The sequence below is a fragment of the Gorilla gorilla genome, chromosome 18, assembly GCF_029281585.2.
Source record: "Gorilla gorilla gorilla isolate KB3781 chromosome 18, NHGRI_mGorGor1-v2.1_pri, whole genome shotgun sequence".
In the NCBI taxonomy this organism is placed as follows: domain Eukaryota; kingdom Metazoa; phylum Chordata; class Mammalia; order Primates; family Hominidae; genus Gorilla; species Gorilla gorilla.
Window position 1 is genome coordinate 105,588,066 of NC_073242.2, and position 27,722 is coordinate 105,615,787.

Consider the following 27,722-nt stretch of genomic DNA (forward strand, 5'->3'; position numbering starts at 1 on the left):
TGTGTGACAGTGTGCTACTCAGAGGCCTTCACCAGGGCCCATTCCCTCATCTGGACAGTGAGGGGATTGCTCTAAACGTGAGTCTCAGCCTTTTTTTTCTAGGACATGAAAGTCTGGTGACATTCCCTTGTAGACCTTCTTGTTGGGCGGCCTACTTCCTAGTACCTTAGCTGTGACTCAACCCCCCTCCTGCACTCAAGGAATCACGCTGGAATACAGGGGAGTAAATGATGCTATTATAGGGATAACCTTGAATCTGTTCTGAGTTATCAGAAACACAAGTACCTGCAAGGTGTAGTTTTGTTCTTAGTCACAGGTCACTTTAATGCTAGGCAGTGAGAGTGTCAGGGCCTGGAGGCAGAAGGCCTGTCCTAGACCACATCCCTCCTCTCCTTCCACAGCCTCAGCCTGCAGGCAGGTGCCAAGTTAAAGTGCAGGTGTCCTTTAGTTATTTAAAGGTTGCAAAACCTTGGTCTTGGGGTTGAAAAAAACCCCATGTGAGTGCAGAGGGACTTAGGCTGGATCGGAAAAGCATCTTCCATCTGTGAGACGCAGGTTCACACCTCACCTCCCCATCGAGCTGTGACCCTGGATCTGCACATTTCTAAACTGAGTTAGAAAATAATCAGCCTGGTGTGTTTAGATCCAGCTGTGCAAGAAAACTGGATGGAATTCCCCTCCTTTCTTTATAGTCTTCTGGGGTTTGTTGTTGTTGTTGTTGTTGTTGTGTCCTTTTTGTGGAGAACGGGGTCTCACTGTGTTGCCCGGGCAGGTCTCAAACTCCTGAGTCCAAGTGATCCTCCCACCGTGGCCTCTCAAAATGCTGACATTACAGGCGTGAGCCACCACACCAGGCCCGGTCTTCTAGCTTTGTTAATGATGGATTTATAACCACCCAGAGGTTAGAAATACAGCCCTTTCCCAAAGCTCCGCCAAAGTCCTTGGATTGGTAGCGTTTCCAAGACTTTTTAAGTGACATGCTCAGATGCTAAGAATCTCTGAGGAAGGAGGTTGGGGAAATGGCGACTGTGCCATGGAGTCAAGTGTCCACTTTGTCTGTAGTTAGCCAGGCCCTGAATTTTCTGCCTGGTCCCGTAGTTCAAAGCACTGCCAATGAAGGGAAAAAAAGAGGATTTGGAGAGGACTTTAAGCAAAGTGGTTGCGTCAGTTAGCCTCCTGTCTCTCAGCACCCCGGGCCACCAGAGTCACGGCTTTTCATGCAGTTAGGCACCCAATTAAATAAAAATTTAATTTTAATTTGTATTTTTTGTAGAGGCAGAGTTTAACTATGTTGCTCAGGCTAGTCTTGAACTCCTGAGCTCAAGTGATTTCCCCACCTTGGCCTCCTAAAGTGCTGGGATTACAGGCGTGAGACACCGCACCCAGCCACATTCAGCCTTTTATCTGTTTCATGAGAAATGTTGGGTGACTCATGCCTGTAATCCCAGCACTTTGGGAAGCTCAGGCAGGTAGATCACCTGAGGTCAGGCATTTGAGACCAGTCTAGCCAATGTGGCGAAACCTAGTCTCTCCTAAAAATACAAAAATTAGCTAGGCATGGTGGCGCTCACCTGTAATCCCAGCTACTCGGGAGGCTGAGGTGGGAGAATCTCTTGAACCCGGGAGGCAGAGGTTGCAGTGAGCGGAGATCGTGCCACTGCACTCCAGCCTGGGCAACAGACTGAGACTCCATCTCAAAAAAAGAAAAGAAAAGAAAAGAAATATTGCAGATGGTTATCACTAGTATCAATTAAAACTGCATATGGAAAATTTGACTAACACAAAGAGTCCAGTCTTTACAACAGTATAGTGAACTCTTGAACTACGTGGGAGACTCTAACCCCCACACAGTCAAAAATCTGCATATAACTTTTTTTTTTTTGAGACAGGGTCTTGCTCTGTCCCCCAGGCTGGAGTGCAGTGGCACAAACATGGCTCACTGCAGCTTTGACCTCCTGGGCTCAAGCCATCCTCCCACCTCAGCCTCTCAAGTAGCTAGGACTACAGGCACACACCACCACTCCCAGCTAATTTTTTTTTATAATTTTTGTAGAGACAGGCTTTTGCCATGTTGCCTAGGCTGGTCTCAAACTCCTGAGCTCAAGCAGTCTGCCCGCTTCAGCCTCCCAGAGTACTGGAATTACAGGCATGCACCACCACAGCCAGCCCTGTGGATAACTTTTGACTCCCCCACAACTTAACTACTAATAGCCTACTGTTAACCAGAAGCCTTACCAATAACATAATCAGTCGATTAAGATGGATTTTATATGTTACAAATGTATTATATACTGTATTACAATAAGGAGAGAGAAAATAAAATGTTATTAACAAAATGATAAGGAGGTGGCCAGGTGCGGTGGCTCACACCTGTAATCCTAGCACTTTGGGAGGCTGAGGCCAGGAGACTGTTTGAGCCCAGGGGTTCAAGACCAGCCTAGGCAGCATAGCAAGACCCCATCTCTAATATTAAGAAAAAAAATTTTAATAACATTTAAAAATATATATAAGGAAGAGAAAATATATTTACTGTTCGTTAAGTGGAAGTGGATTGTCATAAAGGTCTTCATCGTGTTCACATTGAGTAGGCTGAGGAGGAGGAGGAGGAGGAGGAGGAGGGGTTGGTCTTGCTGTCTTAGGGTGGCAGAGGCGATAGAAAATCCACATGGAAGTGGAGCCCCGCCATTCGAGCCCATGTTGTTTGAGGGTCAGCTGCTGTTAGATGTGCCACATTAGGAAGTCCAGGCTGGGCGGGCAGGAATCACAGTCACAAAAGGGATAAGCTGTGATGTGCACAATTTAATGCAGAGAAATAAGATTTCAGTGGCAACAGATCTTTTTGATAGAATTTATATGGAAAAGAACTGATCCATTTGAAAATCATTTCAATGAAAGTAGAATGGAAAAAATTAGAAATAATTCATCTGTGTTGTATGGAAAAATGGATCAGGGGATTAGGTGTGCTTAACGGAGTTCAACTCGAAAGATTCTCAACCAAAATTCTCCAGTATGGGTACAATTCTGTATCAGTTGAAACTCTGGATATGTAAGAAGTTCACACACATCTCAAAGGACAGTGGCCTTAAGCCACAAAGGAGGCAGAGGGGGCTGTGGGTGAGGGAGAGAGTTGCTACCTGGCATGGGCGGCTGAGGCTGGGAGCTGGGTGAGGGATGAGATTCCTCCCCGGGTGATCCAACCAAGTGGCTGAAAGGCTGTGAGGCAGAAGAATGTTAAACGGTTATGCAAAGGCTGTTTCCAGGTGCCTTGGTTTGATGCCTCCCTACCCCATTGTCCACCAGACCCGTCTGAGAAAGGGTCTAAAGAAGATAAAACTTAAGTCAGGTGTCAGTGACCTTGGTTAAACCTTAACGAGGCACATAAGGCAGGGAGAGCCCTAGTGAAATCTGGCAGTCAGTCAAAGGCTGCAATAAAAAGGGCAAATGCCACCGGGCGCGGTGGCTCATGCCTGTAATCTCAGAACTTTGGGAGGCCGAGGCAGGTGAATCACCTGATGTCAGGAGTTCAAGACTAGCCTGGCCAACATAGTGAAACCCCCTCTCTACTAAAAATACAAAAATTAGCCAGGCGTCATGGCGGACACCTGTAATCCCAGCTATTTGGAAGGCTGAGGCAGGAGAATCGCTTGAACCCGGGATGCAGAGGTTGCAGTGAACTGAGATCGTGCCACTGCACTCCAGCCTGGGCGACAGAGTGAGACTTCGTCTCAAAAAAAAAAAAAAAAAAAAAAAAAGGCAGATGCTCAAATGAGTCCTTGAAGGAGGACAGGTCCAGGGTCTGTTCTGATGGTCATCCTCCACATTGACCCTGACCCCACATGGCTGTCATTCGAGAGTGTCCACATGTACTGTGGATGTGCTGGATCTGGAGAAAACATTTCATCCCATTCTCCTCTCTTTCAGGTTTCAAGTGCCCCATTTGCTCCAAGTCTGTGGCTTCTGATGAGATGGAAATGCACTTTATAATGTGTTTGAGCAAACCTCGCCTCTCCTACAACGGTAAGGGCTTGGCCTGCCTCACCAGCCTCTAGAGCATCCGTCGGGGGAGCCGGCCAGTCCTTGGGGGAGCCTCCAGTCGAGGGTGGTTCTGGGCAGTATTTTCACCCTGCCCTCTGGCAGGTGTGCCTGAGTGGTGGTGAGGAAGTGGACTGTTCTGGGAGCCTTGCTGCTCAGGTCAGAGAAGAAGAGGAGTGGGACAAGGAAGGAAGGCCCAGGGGTCAGGTCTGAGGCCTGGGAAGGCTCTCGGGTTGCTCAGTTAGTCCCCTGCCTCTCTGCAACTCAGTTCTGAGGACTTTGGCTGGGAGATGCAGCCATTCCTTCACCCTTGACTGTGGAAGGCCCCAAGACAGCCAGGTGTCCTCCACGGCTTAGCAGAGGGGCCCAGAGCAAGCACCCGCCCTCCTTGGGGAGGTGGGGGCTGTGTGCTGGTGGCATGCATAGAGTGCTGGGAAGCTGGTCGTCTCCTTGTCACGTTCGAACTCGGACGAACACCTGATTTAGTCCTATGAGTCCACACCAGAGAGCTTGACGGGGGACTATGTGTGACATAGAGATGCTCTGGGGATTGAAAATGCGGATAGGACACCTTGCTGCTCCACCCTGGCCATGTTGCCTCCTACCTTGGAGGCTGCCTCAGAGCCTAACAGTGAATACCGCAGAGGGTAGGACCCTGAGGGCAGGGGATTTCAAAACACCCAAGGTAACCTAACAGGACGCCTCTGGGAAACAAAATGACTGTCAACATTTGCCTAGCATGCTGTGCATAAGGCTTTGGAGTCCAGGTGATGGGAGTTCAAATCTCCCTCTGCCACTCTGTGTCTACAATCTTATACAAGTTGCTCAGCTTAGCAGAGCCTCAGTTTTCTGCTCTGTAAAATGTGGATAGCAATACTTGGTTCATAGGATTGTCAGAACTGGGTAAGAGATGGCACATAAAGGCCTTTGGTACAGAGCCTGGCACATGGTCAGTGCTTGGGAAGTTACAGCTGCCATGAAAGACGTGAGACCTCCATAGGTTTCTTTTTGCAGTTTTCCAGAGCCCACAGACTTCTCCTCAGTGCTGCTCAGCCCACGCCACTGCTGACCCTCGATTTTCTATGCTTAGTGTTTAGTCTGGTCTCCAAACCATGTTCATCAGAAAACGGCATCTTCCACTAGACCAGGCAGTGGATCTGAGTGCACTCCAACTCTGGTACTGGCCCACCTTCCCAGATTCAAGTCATAGTAGTGGTTGGAAAAAGAGTTCTGGGATTTCTGAGAGCATCTGAGGACTGGATCACGCAACCAGCCCAGCGAGAATGTTTCCTAGGGAGACTCTTCTCTGCCCTGCAGCCTCCTCACTCCCAGAAGGCTCTTTCCCCTACAAAGCATGAGCCTAGGAGGGATCATGGTCTCAGAGCATTTCCTGGGAAGTAACTGACTAATGGCGTCCACTCAGGTCTCCTGAAAACTTCTCTCTTAATTACTTGTTCAGCCAAAAGACTCTGGATGCAGGTGGGCATATTACCCACGTGGCTCAGCTCCATGCATTTGTTAGGCCATGCTTAAGTGGGAGGACCCGCACGGCCGTCCCCTGGGCATCATAGCTGTGGTCTGGGAAGCCCCTTTCCTCCCCAGGGGACAGCGCCTCCTTTCTCCTGGGCTGACTGCTGCCAGTTCTCTAAGTCTGTTGTCACATGTGCTGCAGGCTTCGCGTCAGTCCTGTCGCGTGCATGCTGTCAGGACGCTCAGGCTCAGCTTTGTCCCTGTTCGCCATCTCCGCTTGGGACCAGGGAGGGAGAGGAGCCTTCCCTGCGTCTCACAGCCCTCCCCAGCCATGGCCTCAAAAACCCTATTCACTTCTTTCCCACATGTGTGGAGACCTCATGAAGTCCTCCGTTTGTCCTGTGGGTTGCTAGGGCGTTCTCTGTAGACACTGCGTTTGTTGTAGGAAGAATACAAAGAAGCCTCAGAGGGGCTCGGCCTGAGAAAACCTGGCTCTCAGGAAGAACTTTGCAAGAGCAGCCGTGGAGGACAGAGTGCTCTTGGGCCCCCATGCCCCAAATGCAGTGTTACCCCCACTGCCCTGTGGAGAACCGGGAAGGTGAGGCTGTCCAGCTCCTCTGCCAGAGAACTGCCTGGGACGCCACCATGTGTCCCCCTGTCCCCCTCTGTATCAGCACTTGAGTGCCTGGTGCTGTTGGTTTACCCCCCTACACCCCACCACCGGCAGCCTCACCCAAGACTACAGAAACCACACCGGGAGCCGGGGCCCCCTTAGAGGAAGGGGAGATTGGCCAGCCAGCCTGAGGCATGACCACTGCTCCTCTGGTTCTGGTTCTAGTTTTTCCCTTGTCCTGGAATTGAGGGGCAGGCCACCTCCTCAAGGGTGCATGTGTTTCTGTATGTGTGCACGTGTGTGTGTGTGTGTGTGTGTGTGTAAACTAGAGGCTTTACACCTAAGGCTCTCTTTTGCAAAAGCCAGTCCTTTACCACTGGAGGCAAAGAGAGGCCAGTTGTCTCCAGTCCTTCCAGTGGACTTTGTCTCAACGTGGTGAAGTGCTTTGTTCAGAAACAATGGTCCGGCCCTCTGTGGACCCTGTTCATGTGGTATGGACTCCTCATGTTCAGTCTTTGTCTTTTCTGAAGACCCTAAACCTTCCAGGTAAGAGGAGAGCATTTGCTTCCGGGGGTGTATGTGGAGTGGGCATCCCCAGGCACGCCCAGGGCCTGCTCCAGCTCAGAGAGAGCACAGACCATGGGCCAAAGCTCAGGAGCTCCAATGTATTCCCCATGATTTGTCATCATCCCAACCTCACCTGCTGCACGTTACCTTTTCTAATTTAAAAAAAGACTTAAGAGTCAGAGGTGTGAGTTCTTGGAATCTTTCTGGAAAGGGGGGTGAGGTGGGGCTTTCTTAGAGAGTGAAGAGTTTTCTTATGAAGATTCACTAGAACTCCTGGTCACTCCCCTGAAGACTTCCCATTTACACACACACTTTCTGTGGTTGTTGGCACCAATTGCGGAAATTTTTAGAAAATTTATGATGGTTATATAAGATGAAATTTAGTTAACCACCAAAGGAAAAAAGTAGAAACCTCCTAAATGAGGCAGATAGAAAGTAGTATTTTTCTTATTATGAGGGTTGGCCTGAGTGGTGGGTTGGAAGGCCTCCAGTAGCTGCCTGCTAGCTTAGAAAAAACACAACTTAGGAAAGGCGAGACTAGTTTAACTGGTTCAGCTAGTGCCTGGTGCTCCGAGGACAGGCACCTGGCTGGGGAGGTTTGGGAATGTGCTGAGCCCCTGCTGGAGGGGCAGGGAAGGGCGGTTGACTCCAGAGCACCGAATGTTAAACCCCCTGTCCTCCTAAGCGCCTTCCTGGAAGGTGAGGATACTGTATAAGAGGGAGGGGGTTCGTTGGTTCATTTTTTTGGGTAAGATGGATCAACCGGAATGGGCCTTTTAATTTCTCTCCCTTTCTAACATCTCTGTTTGTGACTCTGAGACTGAGGGACCTTGCCCTAAAGAATACGCATTCAAATTTTGACCCTCGAGTCTCTGGGCTAGCAGAACAAGCGTGGAGGTGGGGGTCTGACTGGTGATGCTCTGAATGGAAGAGCATTGTAATCCTGTGGAGTCGTGGAGATGACCCGCTTTTGACTGGAAGCTTCGGGGTCCTCAGCCCAGGGAGAATCTGGGGGGCGGCAGGTTCATTTGCCAGCAGCACCAAGGAGAGCTCCCCTCAGCTGTGTTCTGGGGGAGCAGAAGCCCATGCTCAGCTTCTTATGTCATGATGCCCTCTTCCTCCCCTCTGCCAAAGGCCATTGCCCCCATCTTTAAGGCTCTTGAGATGCTAAATGTCACACAAGCTGTCTTTTAAAGGCAAGGGAGGCCGGATGCAGTGGCTCACGTCTGTAATCCCAACACTTTGGGGAACCGAGATTGCTTGAGCTCAGGAATTTGAAACCAGCCTGGGCAACATAGTGAGACCCCATTTACTAAAAACAAAAAATTTGTCTGACATGGTGGCAAGCGCCTGTAGTCCCAACTTCTCAGGAGGCTGAGGTGAGAGGATCACTTGAGCCCAGGAGATTGAGGCAGCAGTGAGCTTGATCACGCCACTGCACTCCAGCCTAGGCAACAGAGTTTGACCCTGTCTCAAAAAATAAAATATAAAATAAAAATGTGAGAGGACCTGGCTTCCTGGAAAAGCAGACATGGCTCCTGCTATAGCCTGCCCTGTGCCTGCAGGCAATTCTTTGTCCCATGTCTCCTCTTCTCAGAGACCCTGTGGTCAGAATGAAAGCACCCTACCCTTTCCCTGCCTGGGGAAACCGGGTGCTGGCCGAGGAGTTTGCCCAGCCTTGCTTGGGGCATTGCCCAGAGCCATTGTTAGATCCTGGACGGGCTGGAGTCAGGCTGGACAGGCTGGAGTCAGACTGCGGAGGTGTCTGTCCTGTTACTCCTCCTACAGGAGGGCGAGGAGGGGCAGGTGACTGCTCACCCAGGGTGTCCAGCTGTTGCTGACTGGCTGCACTGACTGCCAGACTGGCCGCTGCTGGGTGTATGAGGAGCGAAAGCGACTAGGGGAGGCCTGCAGGGCTCTAACACAAGTGGGGAAACCAGAAACAGGTGGCTACAGGAAAGAGGACTGTGGGAGGGAGCTGTAGTGGCCTCAGTAGGAAAGTATGAAGCGCTCCAGGCCTGAGCTTTAGTTGGCTGCCCCCACTATCCTCATTGCGGGTGGCCCAGCTCACCAAAACAATTGCATTGCACTTCAAAGGCCTGGGCAGTTGGATGGGCCGCTGCTGGTAGGCTACACTCTCTGCTCAAGGTCACCCTGTTGCCTGAAGAGCACAGCCCCCCAGATTTCCCAAAAGGGGAGCTGACAAGGCCTGGCATGGGTGGCACTGCCCTGTCCTGTCTCTGGCAGACTGGGCCAGCAGCTCTGCTTGCTGAATAGGCAGCAGGACCAGGCACTCCACCGCACGTAGGCTGGAAATGAGGTCAGGGGGTGGAACCTGAGCCTCTGTGTCATTTGCTAGGGGTTTCCCCTCTGACTCCCACCTTCCCTTTCTCTGGGCCCTTCATGGCCACCAGGCACAAGTGGAGATGGAGAGGCATGTTCCTGTGCTCAGCTGCTGCCTCGGAGCTGCACGGGCTTTCCCTCCCAGCCAGGTGCAGATCTGTGTCTGCAGCTGTGTGAGCCTCCCCACCCCTCCATACTTCTAGCACTTCCAGGGTCTCTTGAGGATGTGTTGCCAGAACTCTCTGCAGAATACTCGAGCCTGTCATGGTGGAGGGCAGGTGTGTGTCTCTCCTGTCTGGTCTGTTCACTCAGTGACCAGGTTCCTCCATCCACCTTGGGTCCTCTGCACACACTTCACAGAAAGGGGGAGATGCAAAGTGCCTGTGAGACGGGTGGTGTTTTCCAGCCCCAAGGGAAGACACCCTTATGGCCTGGTCTTTTAAGGAAAAGGGGCCAGGTCGCTGGGTGGCAGAAACTTGGGCTTGGGAGTCATCACCACTTAACAGCTGCATGAGCTTATCTTATCTGAAGATCCCCACAGGGGCTTTAGGAGTCATGGTGTGTGTGTCTGAGGAGTTACCTGCATATAGCTGGCTCAGAGAAATAAGGCTCTTTTGCTCCTCCTCCCAGATATCTTTGCTTTGACAAATAGCAGCTGTCAGAAGCACCGTGCCTGGATCCCAGGGAGGGAGCAGAAGATGCCACCGCCTCCCACCCCCAGCCCATCACAGGCATCATCCCTCCCTCCTGTTTCGGCTCCAGGGCCGTGCCCGCCATTCTGGTTTGGTTCCCTGGTCTGGTTAGAGGGATAGGCACTGACACCATCCCCAGCCAGGCCAAACACACTTCCAAGCTCTCCCTTGGGTAGTGACATTGGCTGGCTTTGTACAGTGGTGTCAGGAAACTTGGGAGGTTGCTTGAGAGGTCTTAAGAAAAGGGCAGAACCCAGATGGCAGAAAGTTTGGCTTTGTTCCTGCTTTCTTATCCGGCAGCATTTGTCAAACCTCTTCTCTAGGGGCCTGGAGATACCAGGGGACATTTGAGTCCATCTGCAGCAGAGTCTCAGTTTGTGTGGGCCAGGAGCCTGGGTTTTGTGCTGCGAGGCCCCCGCCATGGCTTTTCTCTGACGGCAGGCAGCAGGTTCGTGTCAGATGCTTCTGGAAGTCTTGTAGGAACCAGTTGATAGGCAAGCATCAGCTTCAGCCATTTCCACTTCCCTGCTAGGCTCTCAGGGACATTCGGAGGCCACTAACTCCCACAGCCCCAGGGGTGGGGACAGGAAGTTGTACTCAGCCCACTACAACCTCTTGCTGGGTTTGTGTGCCTCCTGCCTCCTGCTGTGGAAGAATGCTGCTCCCTGGGCACTGGGCTCTGTGTGGGCACTGCTGGCTTCCCCATGCTGTCTGAGTCAAAGACCCTGACTCCTTCCTATTGCCGGGAACCTCCAGGTGGCCTTTTGCAGCCAGTGGCTCTTGGTCCCAGTGAAATGTGCTCCCTGCCATGTGCCAGCCTGGATGGGGTGCCTGCACATTTTAGTTCTTCCCACCAGTGCAGCAGACTCAGGCCAGCTGGTAAAGGCACAACACTGCACTGTGCATAAAACCGCCTTGTGGAGTGGTGAGGAAAGGCTGCCTCTAACCTTCCTCTGCTCAAGTCTGAGTCCTTTAGTGCACAGGCCTTCCGCCCCAGGACAAGAAGAATCGCCCTCGCGCCCCCTTCCCCTTCCCCTTCCCCTTCCCCTTCCCCTTCCCTTTCCCCTAGTGAGGTTCGGTGCAAAAAGAGAGTCAAGTCCAGTCTTGTTATAAAGCGCCTAAGCCTTATCCTCATACCTGCCTCTCCCTTCCCTGAATCCATCACCTCCTGGGGGGCGATGAGGGAGACCACATGTGCCCTCCTGGAGCTGACACAGATGGGGAGAGAACACACCTGGTGTGGGAAGCTGTATGGGACCCAGAGAATTCTAACTAGTCCCTTGGGCTCACAGTTGAGTTACCAATCAGTAGGAGAAAATGCAAAGGTAAACTACTTAGGAATCAGTAATTGCCATGTTCCCAGGAAATCCTCCTTAAGTATGGAGGGGAAGGAATGCTTTAGAGGAAACTAAGGGCTATAGCCCATACGCTCATGTCATAGATGAGGTGTCCAAGACAAAGAGAGTGGGGAATACAGGTCCAAGAATGTCTGCATGACGACTCTGCCCTCACTAAGCTATGCTGTTTTTCCTCCCATCTCTGTTGAGGTTTTTCCCTCTGTTTTATTATGAAAAATGTCAAACACACAGCAAAGTTTTTATGTTTTTTTGAGACAGAGTCTCGTTCTGTCACCCAGGCTGGAGTACAGTGGCACAATCTTGGCTCACTGTAATCTCTGCCTCCTGGGTTCAAATGATTCCCCTGCCTCAGCCTCCCAAGTAGCTGGGACTACAGGTGCATGCCACCATGCCAGGCTAACTTTTGGTTTTTTAGTAGAGACAGACTTTCACCATGTTGGCCAGGCTGGTCTCAAACTCCTGATTTCAGGTGATCCATCTGCCTCAGCCTCCCAGAATGCTGGAATTACAGGCGTAAGCCACTGCACCCAGTGTACGGCAAAGCTGAAAGCATTGTATAGAGAACACTCCTATTGCTGGGCGCGGTGGCTCACACCTGTAATCTCAGCACTTTGGGAGGCCGAGGTAGGTGGATCACGAGGTCAAGAGATCAAGACCATCCTGGCTAACATGATGAGACCCCGTCTCTACTAAAAACACAAAAATTAGCCGGGTGTGGTGGCGTGCACCTGTAGTCCCAGCTACTTAGTAGGCTGAGGCAGGAGAAACTCTTGAGGCGGAGGTTGCAGTGAGCTGAGATCATGCCACTGCACTCCATCCTGGCGATAGAGCGAGACTCCATGTCAAAAAAAAAAAAAAAAAAGAGAGAACACCCCTATTACATAGCACATGCACCACCTGGAGTCTGCAGTGTACTAGACCCGTTTATCCATCCACCAACCCATCTTATCCTTCTGATGCATTTCATAGTAAAATGCAAACACCAGTATGCTTCCCTATCAGGGTTTTTAACTAAAGTAGTGCACATTCGAACGCTACAGAAATACATAAAAGGATTTTTCTCCAAGTCCTCCTTTCCTCTACCACTGTGAAAGTGTGTGCATCCTTCCAGACTTTGATCTGTGCCTACACATGCATTTGAATATGTATGGTAGCTAGTGCTTTCAAGCAGGGGGATCACACCCATGTGTTCATCCACTACTTGCCATGTTTGGAGTCTGAGGGGACAGACACTTCAGCAGCAGACTGTGCCATCTCCCTTCTCAGTTTGTGTCACCCTTTCAGGTGGGTCCTCGGGCTAGCCAGATGTTCCAGACAGAAAATGACCACAAGTTGTCCTGGTGGCCAGGAAGCTGAGAGTGACTTCTCTCGCAACTCATGTGCCTGGGGACTTAAGGATCGAATCGGTTCCATTTTATGCTTTTTCCTTGGGGTTCCTGGTGGGGGGCTTTGAGGAGTGGAAGCCATAGCCTTCTGGGCCCTGAAGAATCTTTATTTTATGGGCCCCAGGTGTTTGTCTTTCCACCAAAATAATAAGAGAACACAAAGAAACAGCAATGGGAAGGCCTCTTAAGCAGAGGGTCCCAGTCCCAGCCCCACAACCCACAAGCCCACTCATGAGGCGTGTGACTTCCTTGGGCTTCCGGATCCTCATTCGCAAAATGAGAATAACACCGGGTGCCCTGCCCAGCTTGGAAGATGGTGATGCTCAAAGGAAGACACGCACATGTGTTTGTCATTGGCAGTGTTCGGGACAGTTAAGTTCCTTTAGTGACGGAGAAGGGATCCTGCCACAAGCTCTGCCTTCTTCACAGCTGAGACACTGCTCTCCTGATATTTCTCCTGTGGCTTGGAGAACTTCTGGGTCGCCTTTTGTTCACGTCGCCTCTTTTCACCTGCCCTTCAAATATTCATGTCAGCCTGGGTTTGTCTTCTGCCTTCTTTGGATTTTGGTCTGAACTTTCTCCCTGGACTGCCTCTTTATCCCACATCCATGCCTGGCACCCATGTCTCTGTTCCAAACCTCAGCTCTAGGCTTCAGCAGCCTCCTGGAGGTCTCCATCAGCTGGCCGGGCCTCCTCCCACCCAACTCAGAATCCGTCCCTTCCTTCTCATGCTTTCCTCCTGGGCACCCTCTCTTAGTGCAGGCACCTGCTGTGTGTCCCGCTGCCCTCATCCGCACACGCAGGGCTGCTGCGCACTCCTTGTTGTCGGCCCCAGACACCACAGCAGAACACGAGGCTGTTCCCTGTGCCTAGAATCTCCCGTCCCCACCCCAGCTTCATCCATCCTCAACCTTCTCCAAAACCTTCCCAGATCAGCCCCCACCCTGATGAGGTCTCTTTCCCCATACCCTCAGCCCTGGGCCTGCGCGTGAGAAGATGTCCTGGAAGTCCTCATGCTGTGCCTTTTGGTTTCCTTGTTCGGCATCCCTGCTAGTCTGTGAGCCGCTTGAATCCCGAGATCATGGCTATTCACTGTCGCCGGCACGCAGAATGCCATAGGACTTAATAAAAACCAGTGGGTTCCCACGGGTGCAAGTAGCTTCCTTCCATTCCTTCTTTTTGGGATGGTGAGCGGGGTCATTTTTGTTTCTTTCTTTTTAAACATTGAGATGAAACTCACCATAAAATTAACCATTTTTATATGTGTAATTTAATAGCATTTAAGACATTCACAACCCCCATCTTTATCTGGTTCTAAACACTTCATCGTCCCAAAAGAAAACCTCTGGTGTGATTCCACTTACATGAGGTAGCTAAAATACTCAAACTCATAGAAGCAGAGAGTAGACTAGTGGTGACCAGGGGCTGGGCGGGGGGAAGGGGAGTAGTGGATTAATGGGTATAACATTTTAGTTATGCACGATGAGTAAGTTCTAGACATCTGCCGTACAACATAGTGCCTACAGTTGACAATACTATATTGTACACTTGAAGATTTGTTAAGAGGATAGAGCATATGTTAGTCTTACCACAATAAAATAAAGTTTTTAAAAGGGGAAAAACGGGTCGGGCGTGGTGGCTCACACCTGTATTCCCAGCACTTTGGGAGGCCAAGGTGGGTGGATCACGAGGTCAGGAGTTCGAGACCAGCCCGGCCAACATGGTGAAACGCCGTCTCTACTAAAAATACAAAAACTAGCCAGGCGTGGTGGTGGGCGCCTGTAATCCCAGCTACTCGGGAGGCTGAGACAGGAAAATCACTTGAACCCAGGAGGCGGGGGTTGCAGTGAGCCGACATAGTGCCACTGCACTCCAGTCTGGGTGACAGAGTGAGACTCCATCTCAAAAGCGGGGTGGTGGGGGGGAGAAAACCCCCTACCCATTAAGCAGTCACTCCCCATATCCCTCTGTCCCCAATCCTGATCTCCTTTCCCTCTCTATGGATGTATCTATTCTGGACATTTCATATAAATGGGTTCATATAATAGGTGGCTTCTTTTACTTTGTGTAGTATTTTTGACGTTTATCCATGTTGTAGCGTGTGGTGGTTCTTCCTTTTCTTGGCTGAGTAATATTCCATTGTGTGGATACATCATCTTTTGTTTATCCGTTGCGCAGTTTGTAGACTCTGGGTTGTTTCCACCTTTGGGCTGTTGTGAACAATGCTGCTGTGAACCTCCGTGCACAAGGATTTTCTTGGGGACCTGTTTCTTCCTCTCATTCTTGCCTCCTGCCACTCTCCCCATTACCATATTTTTCCAAACCAGACATCAGCGCACCGGCTACGTGTGTGTTTAGGAAAGCATCTGTGGAGGGAAACAGCTTGCCTCACGCTGCCCCTGCTTCCTGTCTACCCTTCTCCAAGCCTTTTTCGTCCGCTGTCACCTAGGCTTTTGGTTAATCACATGTTGAGATTAATCCCATTTTGTCTTTGGGTAATTAACATGTGATGTCCATGCATTATCTCCACGGTGAAAGTCTTAAGGTCAACGTCCCTCTTGGGATTCTGTGTCCCCTGCGGAGCCGGGCACAGCTTGGGGCAGCTAAGCAGTCCCCTAGTTCCTAGGCCCTTGCTTGCCCCATGCCACCTGTCCACTGGTGACTAACCCTCCTGCACTCTCCCCTGTCCCCCTTGCAGATGATGTGCTGACTAAAGACGCGGGTGAGTGTGTGATCTGCCTGGAGGAGCTGCTGCAGGGGGACACGATAGCCAGGCTGCCCTGCCTGTGCATCTATCACAAAAGGTAGGAGGGGTTGGCAAGGTAGCTTAGTGCACCCCACCTCCCAGAGGGGCGGACCCCCATCTCCAGCCATTCTGTCTCCTTTGGTTATGGGATGACCTCTCCCCCGACCTCTGGCTCCGAGTGGGTAAGGGCAGAGGCCGTCAGACAGGTGTCCACTGTGCCGGCGGGAAGGTGCGAGCATCCCAAGTGCAGGGCAGAGTGGAGTTGCCAGAGGTGTGCTCTGGTTTGAGGGCTCAGGTGGTGGGAGCTGATGGGGAGACCCGTAGAGCCTCACAGGTTGGAGGAGCTTAGGATCCCACTGGGAAGGTTGGTTCTCCGTCTGTCTCCCTGCCTCTTCTTCCTCTACGGGCCCCTCTGCTCCACAGGGGGAGAACATCAATCTGTGCAAGGAAGGCCAGGCGGAGGGTGTACCCACTGCCTTGCACTGGCCTTCTCCCTAGAGGGCCAGGAGGCAGGAAGAGCCATTTCCTGTGGGGCCACAGCACTGGGCACAGTTAAAAGTAGCAGGGCCCAGATATGCCTTGGGACTCCAGTGTGAGCCTCGTCCTTGTTTCCAGCTGGAAGGAAGGCACCCTCTTGCCCAAGACAGGGCACTGTGCTGCCTGGGGCCAGCACCTGCTGAATCCTCAAGCCCAGAGCTTCTTCCTGACACTCAGGCCTTTCAAAGCCTGACTCTCAGGGCCACTGCTGCACAGGGTGACAACCGGGCATGGCACGCAGCGTGGCTGGTGCAGAGGAGGCTCAAGGCTGGCCTGGGAGAGATTCTTGGTCTAGCTGCCAGCACGGAGCCTTGCGTGCGTCCCAGGGCGGCACTAACCAGAACCAGAAAAGGAAATCTTTGGCCCTCGGGGAGAATTATGCAAATTATCTGTCTGGTTCCTGTCTTTGAAAATGCCCAGATGTTGGTTTACAAATCAGGAAGCTGTCTTGGGGCAATCTCTGTTCCCTCTTTGATGCAGAGAGCCTTTCTCTGTAAACACTGGAGAGCAGGGCTTCACTGTCTGTCGCCCCTCCCGCCTCTTGCAGGAAGGACTAGATGCTGCTGATCAGCTGATCATGGCTGAGCAGGGTAGAGCTTGGGGCTCTCCTAAGAGGTCACCCACTGGGAGGGAGCTTCACAGCTGTTCTTTTGACCCAGGAAGGAGCTCTTTCAGGACTGTGGCACCCAGAGCCGTGGCCCTCCTGCCATGCCGTTGTTCCCACTTCCCTGCCCTTGGAGTCTTGGAGACAGCTGACTAGCTGCCCTGAGGGGTCCACCGCTCTCACCTTCTCACTGGTGGCTGCTGCCATCCTCCTGGGCTCCGCACAGAAAGCTTTGGTCCTTCTGAAAGCCACTCTGCCCCTTCCTGCAGAACCAGATCCCCCTGAGCCGGTACTGCTGCCTCCAGCTGGGCCAAGACCAGTCTTGGTGTTCGCCCTTCTTCCCGCTTCAGAAAGTAGGGATATCTGGGGACATGACTGTGTTTCCCTGGGGTCCTTTCAGAAGAGACTTAGGAAGCTCCTGCTCAGGAATCTGGCCCTTTGAAAGGGCCCCTTCAAAGCAGCCTGGGCAGCAGGTAACGTGGTTTCCCTTGCGGCCCCCTCCTCCCAGCTGCATAGACTCGTGGTTTGAAGTGAACAGATCTTGTCCGGAACACCCTGCGGACTGACCTGCGGGCTTGCTTGCTGACTCCTCTCAAAGGTGAGCCCGCGTTTGGGGTTGCTCCGGGCTCAAGGCTTGGGGTCAGGTCACTTTGGGGGCCTGCAGTTTAGGGAGCCGGGCTGCCCTTATGCCACTGAGAAGAAAGCAGGAGCAGAGGGAAGGAGCACCTTATCAGTGAGCAGTTAGTCATCCGGAAATGATTTTCCCTGGGAAGGACAAGAGATACAAACCAACATGGACAGTTATGAAGAACAGGCTCAGAAGAGTTAGGATCAGTTGGGGAAGAGACCAGTACAATCTACATTCCTAAAGAAAGTTCAGGAATATCCCCTGGGAATGTGCACGGGCAGGAAAAGGAGCCTGAGCGGTGGGTTTGTGCCTGGCTTGGCCTCATCCTCGCTCACCTCTGAGTCTCCGCCTCTTCTATGGTAATGGGGATAATCTCACTCCCTGTTGCCATAAGGACATTGCACTTACTAAACAGCCATGGGCGGTGCATTGTTCCCTGCAAAGTGCTGGTCAGCGATTATTTGACCACTGCTTCTTCCCATGCCGCTTCCAGATGAATCTGAGGCCTCCAGGCCAGACTCCATCCCTCTATCCCACAGCACTGGGTGCTGACTCCACACATCCCCCTGGCTTACCGCTGGGTCTGGCCTCCCCATTTCTCCCCCAGGGGTACTCCACTTGCTGCCAACCATCCACCCCTGACCCCCATCTCACCTGTCCACTCCAAGTTCTGGGCTGGCATTTTCCTTTTTCTGGCAAACAAGTAGACAAAACCCCCATAAAAACCAAAAGCCCAACTCCATCTCACAGCCAAAGGTTTTGGGACCTCTTTTCTTCCCCCCTCCCTTTCTCTCTCTCTTGCTTTTGTTTTCTTTTGTTAGGTTTATTTTATTTATTCCAAGTAAACTCCCAGAACAGCTGATGATGTCAGACAAATCAGGGACATTTGCTCTTTTTACCTCCACCTCAAAAACTGATGACAAGGGGAGAAGAAAGAGCCAGGGGGGAGAGTGAGGCAGAGGAGTAGAACCTGCCCAGGCACATGGCTGCAAATTCCCCGTGTGCTGTTTGGCTTCTGGGGTCCTGTGTAGACGCCCCAGCCCCGCCTGCCCTCTTGGGATGCAGCTGCCCTGGGATGAGCAGCCAGCCCTCGGCCCGATGGAGCACGACTTATTTATTACGGTCCACACAGGGACAGAGAGCCCCTGCTCCAGGGAGGAGGCTCACCGGACCCTGGGGCAGAGCTGAGCTTGGGACACCAACGGGAACAGGGCACCCCTTCTGCACTGACTTCCAGATCATGGTTCTCCCTTCCTCCCTGAGGACACCAAATTGGATGAGAGCAAGTTTGAGAGAAGAATGAATCAACTGCTATCCTTCCCCTCACCCCTCAGCCCAGGAGGGAAAGGGCATTTTCTTTTTCATCTTTGAAAGGCATTGTGGGTCTGTCTTTAACGTGTTTACAAAAAAAAATTATATAAAAAAAAAAAGTCTAGTGTCGACTGGTGTTTTCCCTCGTGATGTTTACAGCTTGCTGTTTGCTGCCCAGCCATAACCCACTCAGTGACAGACGAACACAGCTAAGGCCTCGCTGCCAGCCTTCTGACGGCAGGCGAGCACACGGTCTCTTCCCCTGCCCTAACTGGCCCTCTCCACCACCAACTTCTCTACTTTGGGTTTGTTTGGTTTTTTCCCTCTATTTTTCTGGCTGGTTTTTTGCTCTTTTCTCCCCTTGAGACCCTAATATCTTGACTTCATTGCCAAAAAACAACCCATTGAGAACTTTCTTCCTACTGATCCCATCTCTTTTCCCTTCTTTCCTCCTGGTTCCGGTCAGTTCAGAGGATTTAACAATCACAAGTGTCCTGCAAAAATGCCTGAACATTATTCTTAGGCCCTCGTGGATTTTTTTTTTTTTTCAGAAAACTTAAACAAAAAAAGACTTACTAAGAAATATGTACAGCTACCCCTGTTTTCAGGCACTATGTTTGAGAACATTTTAGCCATTGATGTTCACACGTGGCATCAGCCCATGCAAGATAGGTTTCTGTATTTATATATTAAAATACAAAAAAAAACTTACAAAATGTTTAAAAAAATGTTCAGAGCTTGGGAGAAAAGCTTTCTTCATTAGTCAAGGTGTTTTGATATGGTATTAAAATGTCTAATAAAAGATGGCACTGCGTGATTTTATTTTAATGAAGTGTTATACAATCAAGAAATGGGGGCAAGGGCCTGCCCCCCACTCCCTCACCTACCTCCTTAGCATTCCTTCAGGCTGCTACTCGGGGCTCCAGGTGTGTGAATTGGTCCTCAGATAGTCAGGCCTGGGTGGAGGGAGTGGCAAGTCAGGCGTGCCTCCTACAAGCTTCCTAACCTCTTAAGCATCATGGAACCAGTCAGCCCTCTGTGGAGTCATTGTGCCGGACCTCTGAAAAGATCTGCAGGGGCCAAGATGTTGCTGCCACTGGAGGCTGCAAGGATGTGGGTTCTTCCAGGTGTGGGCCCAGCCCCACTCCTTCCAGCCTTTGCTCCCCATCCCACGTTCCACTCGCCCTGCCTGTTGTTCAGTTTGCGTCTCAGTGCTGACTCATGGGCATGCTTCATTGAGGCCCAGGAAGAGGCCCTGGTTTGGGGCTGTGCCAGCTCAGAGCCCTTGAACCAGAACCAACTGCTCAGGCTCACAAAAGTTGGCAAAATGCGGGCTGGGCGGGCAGCTCGGGGCAGGGAGCAGCAGTGCAGGCCTGGCCTGTGTCCCCGTGCCCAGCGGGCTCCCGGAGCAGCATTCCAGAGCCTCCTGCAGAGCCAGCGAAGGAAAGCTCTAGAGGGAGACGACTCCACCGCCTCTCTGCTCTGACCCTTCTCAGGCCCGCCGGATGTGCTGGACCATCCCCCTGCTGCCACGGCCCCTGGCTCCGCAGTCACCCTCCATCAGATGCTTCCAGAAGCACCTACTCTGTGCAAGGGCATTCACAACAGGCCAGTGGGCAAACGTGAGCCAGGGCCAGCGGAGAAACACTAAAGAAGACTCGGTGGTTCAGAGCCTGGGCCTCAGCGCGGGACCCGTCTGGGGTGAAGACCTTGGGGCTGTTGTGAGTCGGTGGCAGGAACGTGGGCTCTAGACTGTGCATTCAGGCTCTCCTACTTGGCAGAATGATCTTGGGGAAGCGACTTCATCTGAACTTCAGATATTTCACATGTGAAGCGGGGACAAAACCATGCAGCTCAGAGGTCCCTGTGGGGGCCGGGGGAGCTGCCCTGCAGGTCTTGGCACATGCACAGCAGGCTCCCCATAGCTTTGTCACCACAAAGGGCACTGTTCTATTCACAGCACCTCCTGCTTCTGCCTGGCAACTGTGTCTCCCTGTGCTATATTTAATTCCACCAGCAAAGCTGGCGAGGCAGGGCCCAGCCCTGAAGGAGATCTCCTTGCCTGACCCCTGGACCTGGAAATGGAGGCTTCATGTGCCCACCTTGGCGGCTTAAGCCTGCTGCTTTGGCAGTGCCATGGGTGAGCCGAGCAGCTGTGAGTTGGGTGGGGCAGGGCTGTAGCCCACGCCGGGTGCTATTCCAGGCTCTAGGGGCTGGTGCTCATCCCCACCCCCAGCGACTTCAGTCCTACCTGGCATGCTGCAGCCCTCTGCCGGCTGTGGTGTCCTCTGAATTTGGACCCAGGTTGCCTGCTCTTGTTGTGGGGGTGGGATTGGGGCTGTCTGTGCTTCCCAGGTGGAGCTCATGTTTGTGATCCTCTATCCGGACAGCTCTCCAGAATCCTGTGTTGCCCCTGTTCTGCCTTTCTGGGATGGGAGAGAACGTGAGGGAGCCAGCGAGCAGGTTCTACCCTCTCTGCTAAGGGCCTAGCACACTTTGATGAGGTTCCTGGACATGAGACCCTCACAAAGACCAGCCATTCCTCTAATAGCCATTTAATGGTACTGAAGTTCATGGGAAAATGTCCTCATTCTTAGGAGATAGATGCTGGATTATATAGGTGAATGCCTTCAAGAAATGTGTAATTTAATTCCAAATGGTTCCCCCCAAAATACACAAAGCAAATAAGGCCAAAATGTTCATTGTTGAATCTGCAGTGGCTGGTATTTCAGTGAACAGTGTACTTGTTCTTTCAACTTTTCTGTATGTTTGGAATTTTTCTTAATAAAAGATTGTGGGAAATGGTCATTTGCTGAGCGCCTCCTAGTTGCCAGGCACTGGAGGGCGCATCAAAGAAGAGTCCTTCCCAGGAGGGAGAGCGCAGCTGCTGCAGGATTCTCCCCTGGAAGAGTGGGTGGCTGGCTGGCTGGCTGGAAGGGGAGGGGCGAGAGGGCTGTCTCGGTGATGAGCACACGTGTGCTGGGGTGGTTTGGGGAGAGGGCTGAGATTTGTCACCAGTCAGCCCTTGGCACGGTCTCTGCTCCCCACCAGGGCAGCACGGGACAGAAACGTCACGGAGGAGTAGCCTCCAGGCTCAGGCTGGTGTAACTGCTGTCAGCTGGAGCCCAGTGTTAGCACGGAGGAGGGGTTCCAAGAACTGAAGTTGGACTGAGGCGTCTCAGCGCAGCTGCCTCTGCCTAAGGCCTAGCAGCCTGCCTGAGCACTGACAGCTGATGGGAGGAGGAGAGGGGCGGAGGCCAGGGAGGGCGTGGGGTGTGACATGCCTCTTTCCAAAAGGGACCGAAGGCTAGAGGGGCAAGGAAGATGAGACAGCACTGCAGGTTCCTGGGACCTGCAGGGAATGGAGGACTAGCTTGGCTTCCAGGCTGCCAGGACTTACCTGACCCTAGGAGGAGGTTTGCCCAGGGCTGAGCGCTGCAGGCCCTGGGCAGAAGAGTCCTGAGCTGCAGATGCCGCGTGGTATCTGAGCTTCATGATTTCGGGCGCCCTCCTGTGGGCTTAGGGGGGAACAACTGCCAAGGTCTCAAGACAGGGGCTCCGGCCCAAGACGGGCAGGCCCTCGGGTGGACAGACCTTGAGGGCAAAACAGCTGGTGGTACGATACATCACCCCATGAAGAGGTGGGTGCAAAAATAATCTCATCTCTGTTTCTAAAGACGTGGCAGCTGCTGAGGAACACATTCAGTGTGTTCAGAGGCCCGGTTCAGGCCCAGTTGGGGAGCCCATCCTGAGTGACATGTGCCGTGGGCAGGTCCTCAGCTCTGAGGTGGAGTAGCTGGGACAGGGACCTGGGTTCCTTTCCGAACCCTGAGCACCAACCTCCTCCCCAGGCTATAAGAAGTCAGAGGACAACCCCAAAACGAAGGGGTCACTGACCAAAGGACAGAGACCCTGGAGGGGGAGGGGAGGAAGTGCTGCCTGCTGACTTCCAGGTAGCTGTAGGTGGGTTTCAGGTTTATTACAGATTTATTGGGGGAGGCCCCAAGGAGAAGACCTATCATCATGTCACGGGAGCTCACGTTCCATACCAGGAAAGGAGTGTTCCTGTCACCAGGTGAAGGGGGAAGGGTCCTGGGACCCCGGCAGTGGGAGGCCTCGGGGAGGGGTGTCATCAGAGTCTTGAATGGACCCAGACGGTCTCTTCCAGCCAGGACAGGATGCGTAGGAGCAGAGAGGAAGCAGCTTTGCTGGGAACCACCCTGGGTCGTTTACTGAACCAAAGGCTCCTGGGGCCAGCCAGAGGGCCAGGGAGGTAACACGGTGCTCAGGCTTCTCTCTGGGCCCTCTGGCCTTGGGCCCAGATACAGTGGGCTCGCTGGCAGGAAGACTGCCTCAGCGTCTATTCCCTTGCAGGGGCCGTGGCATGAAGAAAAGTTCCAGAACCGGCTCTGTAGTCAGGGAACTTGTGGGCTAAGTGCTCAGACCCCCTTCACAGCACTTTGCCTGGGTTCATGAGGCCTTGGGGGTCCAGCACGGCCTTGAGCTGCCGCATGGTCTCCACGCCCACGGCGCCCACCTCCTCCCGCAGCAGCTGCCGCTTGCCCATTCCGATGCCATGCTCCCCCGTGCACGTTCCGTGGAGGGCCAGTGCCCGCCTGGGGGCAGGAAGGAGACATCCTCAGGGGGCTCCCTTTCCTCTGCCCTCAGCTCTTCCCCTCCCTGGCTTTGCTCCTACCTGCCCAGCTGTTCTGCAAAAGCCTTGACCCTGCCCAGTTCCTCGGCGTCATCAGGGTTGACCAGCAGGATGCAGTGGAAGTTGCCGTCACCCACATGCCCGACAATGCTTCCTGGGGGCCCAGAGGACAGAACTATTCTCCAGCCCAGTCCTCCTCTTGCCTCCTGCTGCCCCAGGCTCTGATCAGCCCTGACACCTCCCCACCTCTCCCCAGCAGCAGGGTGGGCAGAACCTGTGAGTCCTGAGGCATTCAGATCCTCCTTGGTCTGCACCACGATCTCCGGCAGCCGGGAGATGGGCACACACACATCCGTGGAGTAGCCCTGGTCAGAGGGAAGCCTGTGAGTTACCCCTGCCTGCTTGGGTGTACGGGGTCACCGTGGTCAAGGCTGAGGATGGGTCGGAGGGCACTGGGCTTCAGCTCTTGGCCTCACACAAGGAAATAATCCTGCTCTTCTCTAGGCCTCAGCCCTTACCTCCCCGACACAACATAGGAGACCAATGGTCCAGGTGTGCTTGCCACACCTCCCGGCAGAGGCTCTTCCCACTCCCCTGTGGCTCCCACCCCCAAGCCCCAGGCTGCTGAGCCTTTCAACAGCTGCCTGGAGCCCAGACTTCCCTTCCCCAGGTTAGGCTAACATCCCCCTCTCTATCATCTCTTCCTCCAGGAAGCCTTCCTTCCATTTACAGCTCCCAAGAGCACCACACCGTTCCCATGACCTGGCTCACAGGAAGTGCTTTTGAGGGCTTAGCAGACAACTGTGATTTCCCTGTAGATGGTATCTGAACAGTTGGGTGGGGCGGTCTGCAGCCCCTGTTTCTGGCACCTGCTCAACCAGGCCCAGCCCCGTTGTTGAGGCTCAGCCTGCTGCTCTGTGCAGTAGAGTGGTGGGTTGAGGAAAGGGTTTGTGGGCCGAGCTGTGGGTCCCATCTGTACCCCAGCCCCAGCTCACCTTGCAGCCTGGCCGCGTGGCCAGGGCTGCGTACCAGGCATTGTGCCGTGCTGTCCAAAGCCGGCTGCGCTCCTCGGCCTCCTTGGCCCAGGAGAAGTCAGAGGCTGCGTTCTGCTGGACTATCTCCTCTGCAGTTGGAGAAGGGGGGCTGACACCGGGCTGCCACTGAGGCAGCCCACCCTGCTGCCCCACTCCACCCCAGCATACCTGTGCGCTGCAGCTGCTCCTCCAGTGCCTGCTGGGAGCCATGGAACTCCAGGAAGAGTGTGGGCGCCACTAAGCAATTCAGCTTGCTGTACCTGTTGCAGGCATCCATCATGACTTCATCCAGGAACTCTGGATCCAGGGAGATGGCAGGCCAGGTGAGGCCTGGCCTTCCCAGGGGGTCTCTTCCAGGGAGCCCACCCTGACTGCCCCCATCCTCAGCTCACCAATGCGGGCTACGGGCACTGCAGCCTGGAGGATGTGTACAGTGCTGTCCACAGCAGCCTGGACACTGGGGAACGCACACGTGGCAGCCACTGTGGCCTCAGGGGCAGGGTGCAGGCGCAGGGTGGTGGCTGTGATGAGGCCCAGCGTCCCCTCGGAGCCCACGAAGAGCCCCGTGAGGTTGTAGCCGGCTGCACTCTTCCTACGTCCCAGGGACACACAAGGTGAGTACCAGGCTGTGTGATGAGGGATTTCTGGCCAGAAGCCGAAGCTGGAACCCAGCACACCCACCCCAGGCACTGAGGTCTGGGCTGGCCTCCCTCGGGCCCAGTTTCCCTGGCTCAGGGCTTTCTGCTCCACAAAGCCAATCGGCCTCAGGCAGGGAGAGCAAACCCTGATCCCATCCACTTTGGCCCAGCTGACAGGGCTTCAGAGCCTGAGGAAGCCTAGCCTGCCAAACCAGGAGGCCGCCAGGAGGTGCCTTTCACAGCCCGGTCTCTGCAGGGCAGCCCGCCAGCAGTGCCCAGGGCCAGAGCCCGGGCCCCCCGCAGAGGGCGCTCACCGGAAATGCCGGCCTCGGCCCGCCGTGTGCAGCAGCCGCCCGTCGGGCAGCACCACCTCCAGGTTGAGCACGTTGTCCCGCATGGTGCCGTAGCGGACCGCGTTGGTCCCCGACGCCCCGGTGGCCGCCATGCCACAGAGAGAGGCGTCCGCGCCTGGGTCTGGAGGGCGGCGTACAGAAGGCAGCCTCAGGGACGGGAGGTCCTTTCCCTCGGGCTGGGGGAGGAAGGTCCCCTGAACCCCAGACACAGCCCTGCTCCCACGGTGCCCTCAGGGTCCCAGGAAAGGTTCGCGAGTCCTACCCACGGGAAACCAGAGGCCGCTGTCCCGCAGGTGGGCGTTGAGGGCTTTGCGGGTGACGCCTGGCTCCACCACCACAGAGAAGTCCTCCTGGTTCAGCTCCAGGATTCGGTCCATATGCGTCAGGTTAACGCAGACGCCGCCCTGGTTGGGGCAGGTGCTAAGACCACTGCAGACCTGGGTCTCTGACCTGGCCACGTCCCTGGACCACACCCCGCGGGTGTCCCCCCAGCAGCCAGACCAGACCCCCAGAGGCAGGCAGCCCACGGGCGGGAGCAGACCGAAGGTGCCGTGTGTGGCGGGGGAGGCAGCCACAGGTGTGCCAAGGTGTGCCAAGGTGTGCTGGGACCATCCTCGGGGCGGGCGAGGGAGCCCCACTGTACCTGCACAGCACAGACGCCACCCTCAAGCCCGGTGCCGGTGCCGAATGGGATCATGGGCACACCTTGGCGGTAGCACAGGGCTGCCAGCCGGCTGACCTGCTCCACGTTCTGGGGCCACACCACAGCATCAGGAGGTTCGCACCTAGAACCAGACCCTCAGCGATTTAGCGGGGCGTGGCACCCTCTGGTCCCGAGGTGTTTTGCAGGGCCTGAGGCTACAGCGAGCGAGGGGCAGAGAACATGCCAGAGCACCCCAAAACAGATGAGTGAGGAGGAAGGCAACCCAGCACCCTCTCTCTTAGCTGGGGTTGAATCCAGAAGACAGGGGAGGGGCCCGCGAACCCTCCCATACCTGTGCACCGACTCATCGCGCCCGTGCTGCTCTCGGACCACCGCGGCAGTGGACACGTGGGAGCCGCCCACCACGGCCTTCAGAGCCTCTACGAAGTCCCTGCAGAGCTCTCCCTGCAAGGAAGAAACACACTGCCAGGGTCCCCCGAAAGACACATGGGGACACAGCCCTGCCCCAGTGTCAGGGGGGAGGGCTGGGGGCTGGAGTGAGCCTCCCCTGCGCCCGCCCCGCTGACAACATCCTTGCCAGGTGGGCCCACATTAAACAAACCCACTATCCAGAAATGCCTCTTTTCCAAACAGAGCCATTGGGGGTCAAAGTTTCCCCTCAGAAAAAAACGCCACCAGAATTTTTTTAATGTTTTCTTTTTTAATAAAAACAGGGTCTTACTATGTTGCCCAGGATGGTTTCAAACTCCTGGGCTCAAGCGATCCACCTGCCTCGGCCTCCCAAAGTGCTGGGGTTACAGGCGTGAGCCACGGCGCCCAGCCATCCAAATAAAAAACCAGAATTCACTCTCCAAAAAGGCTATCAGCAGGGTTCCTTCAATAGCCAGCCCAGCCTGAGCAACCGAAAAGATCCCTCACTTCCTCCTTTCTCCAGGGCCAACCAAGCACCACCCCAGCCACAGGGAACTCAGAGCTTGATAAGGGAATTACGGGGAGGAAAAGCTTCCACTGCCCCCTCCCCACTCTACGTTGCCTGGTGCTTCTGGGCCCTTCGTGGGGGGCGGGGCGCGGCGGGGCGGGGGATGTGTTTCTTCCCATTTTACAGATGAGAAATGGAGGCCAAGTTAAGGACAGAGCCTGGCCTGGAACCCAGGTCCTTTCCTCCAGGGCCTTCTTCCACAGGTGTGTTTTATTCCAGGGGCATCCATTTGACTCCCCCAGCCCCACTCATGGTAGCAGTGGGGACTCAGCTGATCACACTCTACACCCACACTTGCCACAGGGTAAGCCCAGTGCCCTTTTGCCCAAGGTCAGGTCACTTGGTGCTGGGGCGTCACAGAGCCCAGGAAACTTGGGATCAGAACCCCCTGCTCCCCGCTCCCACCTCATCCCTCCAGGGGACTTCTCTTCTCTCCCGGTACCTTTGCCTTCTGGGAGCAGTAGCCCCTCCAGGGGAACAGCTCCCAGGTTGCAGACCTGAGCAGTCGGGCCATAGCCAGGCACTGGCCAGAGGGTGTGAGCACTGGGTGGCAGGGTGACCAGTCAGCTACTGTGGCAGCAGCTGCTGCTGCTGTCAGCCCATTGGCTAGGCCAGGGGTGGGGCCTGCTTAAGGTGGCACGGGCTTTAAGGTGGCCCTTGCAGATCTTGCAGACATTTTCGTGGGCTCCAGGGATGACACTTCTAAAGGAGAGGCGAGGTTCACTGGATGTTTTGGGAAGTTGTAAGGCAAAAATAAAATTCTAAGCCTCCCAACCGACTGAATGGACCTCCCTCTCAGCCAAGGGCATTCCAAAGTAAACCTGAAAAATTAATTCAGGCTGTGATGGGAAGAGGTTTAGGACAAGCCTCATTATCCCCCTCCTTCCTTTAGAATTCAGACACAACTGACCAGCATTAACATGAAAACAGAGACCTTAAGGCATTCTGATCTTAAGACACAAAACAGACTCTTTGTAGCAATAAGATACCAAATTCCAACCTGACTCTAGCATCACCTGACAGATAGCAGGCCCTGAAAGACATCAATGTATTTTACCCCCAAAATATATTCCTCTGATTTTTTTTTAAATAGCTCCAAAAAGCTTCTTTTGTG

The 27,722-nt window shown here is 53.9% G+C and overlaps 2 protein-coding genes across 4 annotated transcripts in view; one reads left to right on the plus strand and one right to left on the minus strand.

Annotated features, from left to right (window-relative positions):
• ZNRF1 (zinc and ring finger 1) overlaps window positions 1-21,094 on the plus strand; it is a 111,191-nt gene extending 90,097 nt beyond the window's left edge. The window contains exons 2-5 of one of the 3 annotated variants that reach the window (XM_019011575.4): window positions 3,922-4,017; window positions 15,159-15,264; window positions 16,856-16,945; window positions 18,108-21,094. In XM_019011575.4, the coding sequence (XP_018867120.3) occupies window positions 3,922-4,017; window positions 15,159-15,264; window positions 16,856-16,913 (260 nt within the window). In that variant the 3' untranslated portion in view covers window positions 16,914-16,945; window positions 18,108-21,094. The remainder of the gene's footprint in view (window positions 1-3,921; window positions 4,018-15,158; window positions 15,265-16,855; window positions 16,946-18,107) is intronic. The other 2 variants (XM_063700332.1, XM_063700331.1) reach the window with 2 other exon arrangements.
• Window positions 21,095-21,179: 85 nt separating this feature from the next.
• Window positions 21,180-27,182, minus strand: LDHD (lactate dehydrogenase D). Its single transcript, XM_004057985.5, has 11 exons — window positions 27,051-27,182; window positions 25,961-26,073; window positions 25,609-25,750; window positions 25,228-25,369; window positions 24,927-25,086; window positions 24,367-24,566; window positions 24,143-24,271; window positions 23,936-24,063; window positions 23,215-23,305; window positions 22,983-23,094; window positions 21,180-22,902 (listed from the first exon to the last, which is right to left on the minus strand). Exons 1-11 carry the CDS (start codon window positions 27,120-27,122, stop codon window positions 22,737-22,739), a joined length of 1,455 nt encoding a protein of 484 aa, XP_004058033.3. The 5' UTR covers window positions 27,123-27,182; the 3' UTR covers window positions 21,180-22,736.
• Between the last annotated feature and the right edge of the window lie 540 nt (window positions 27,183-27,722).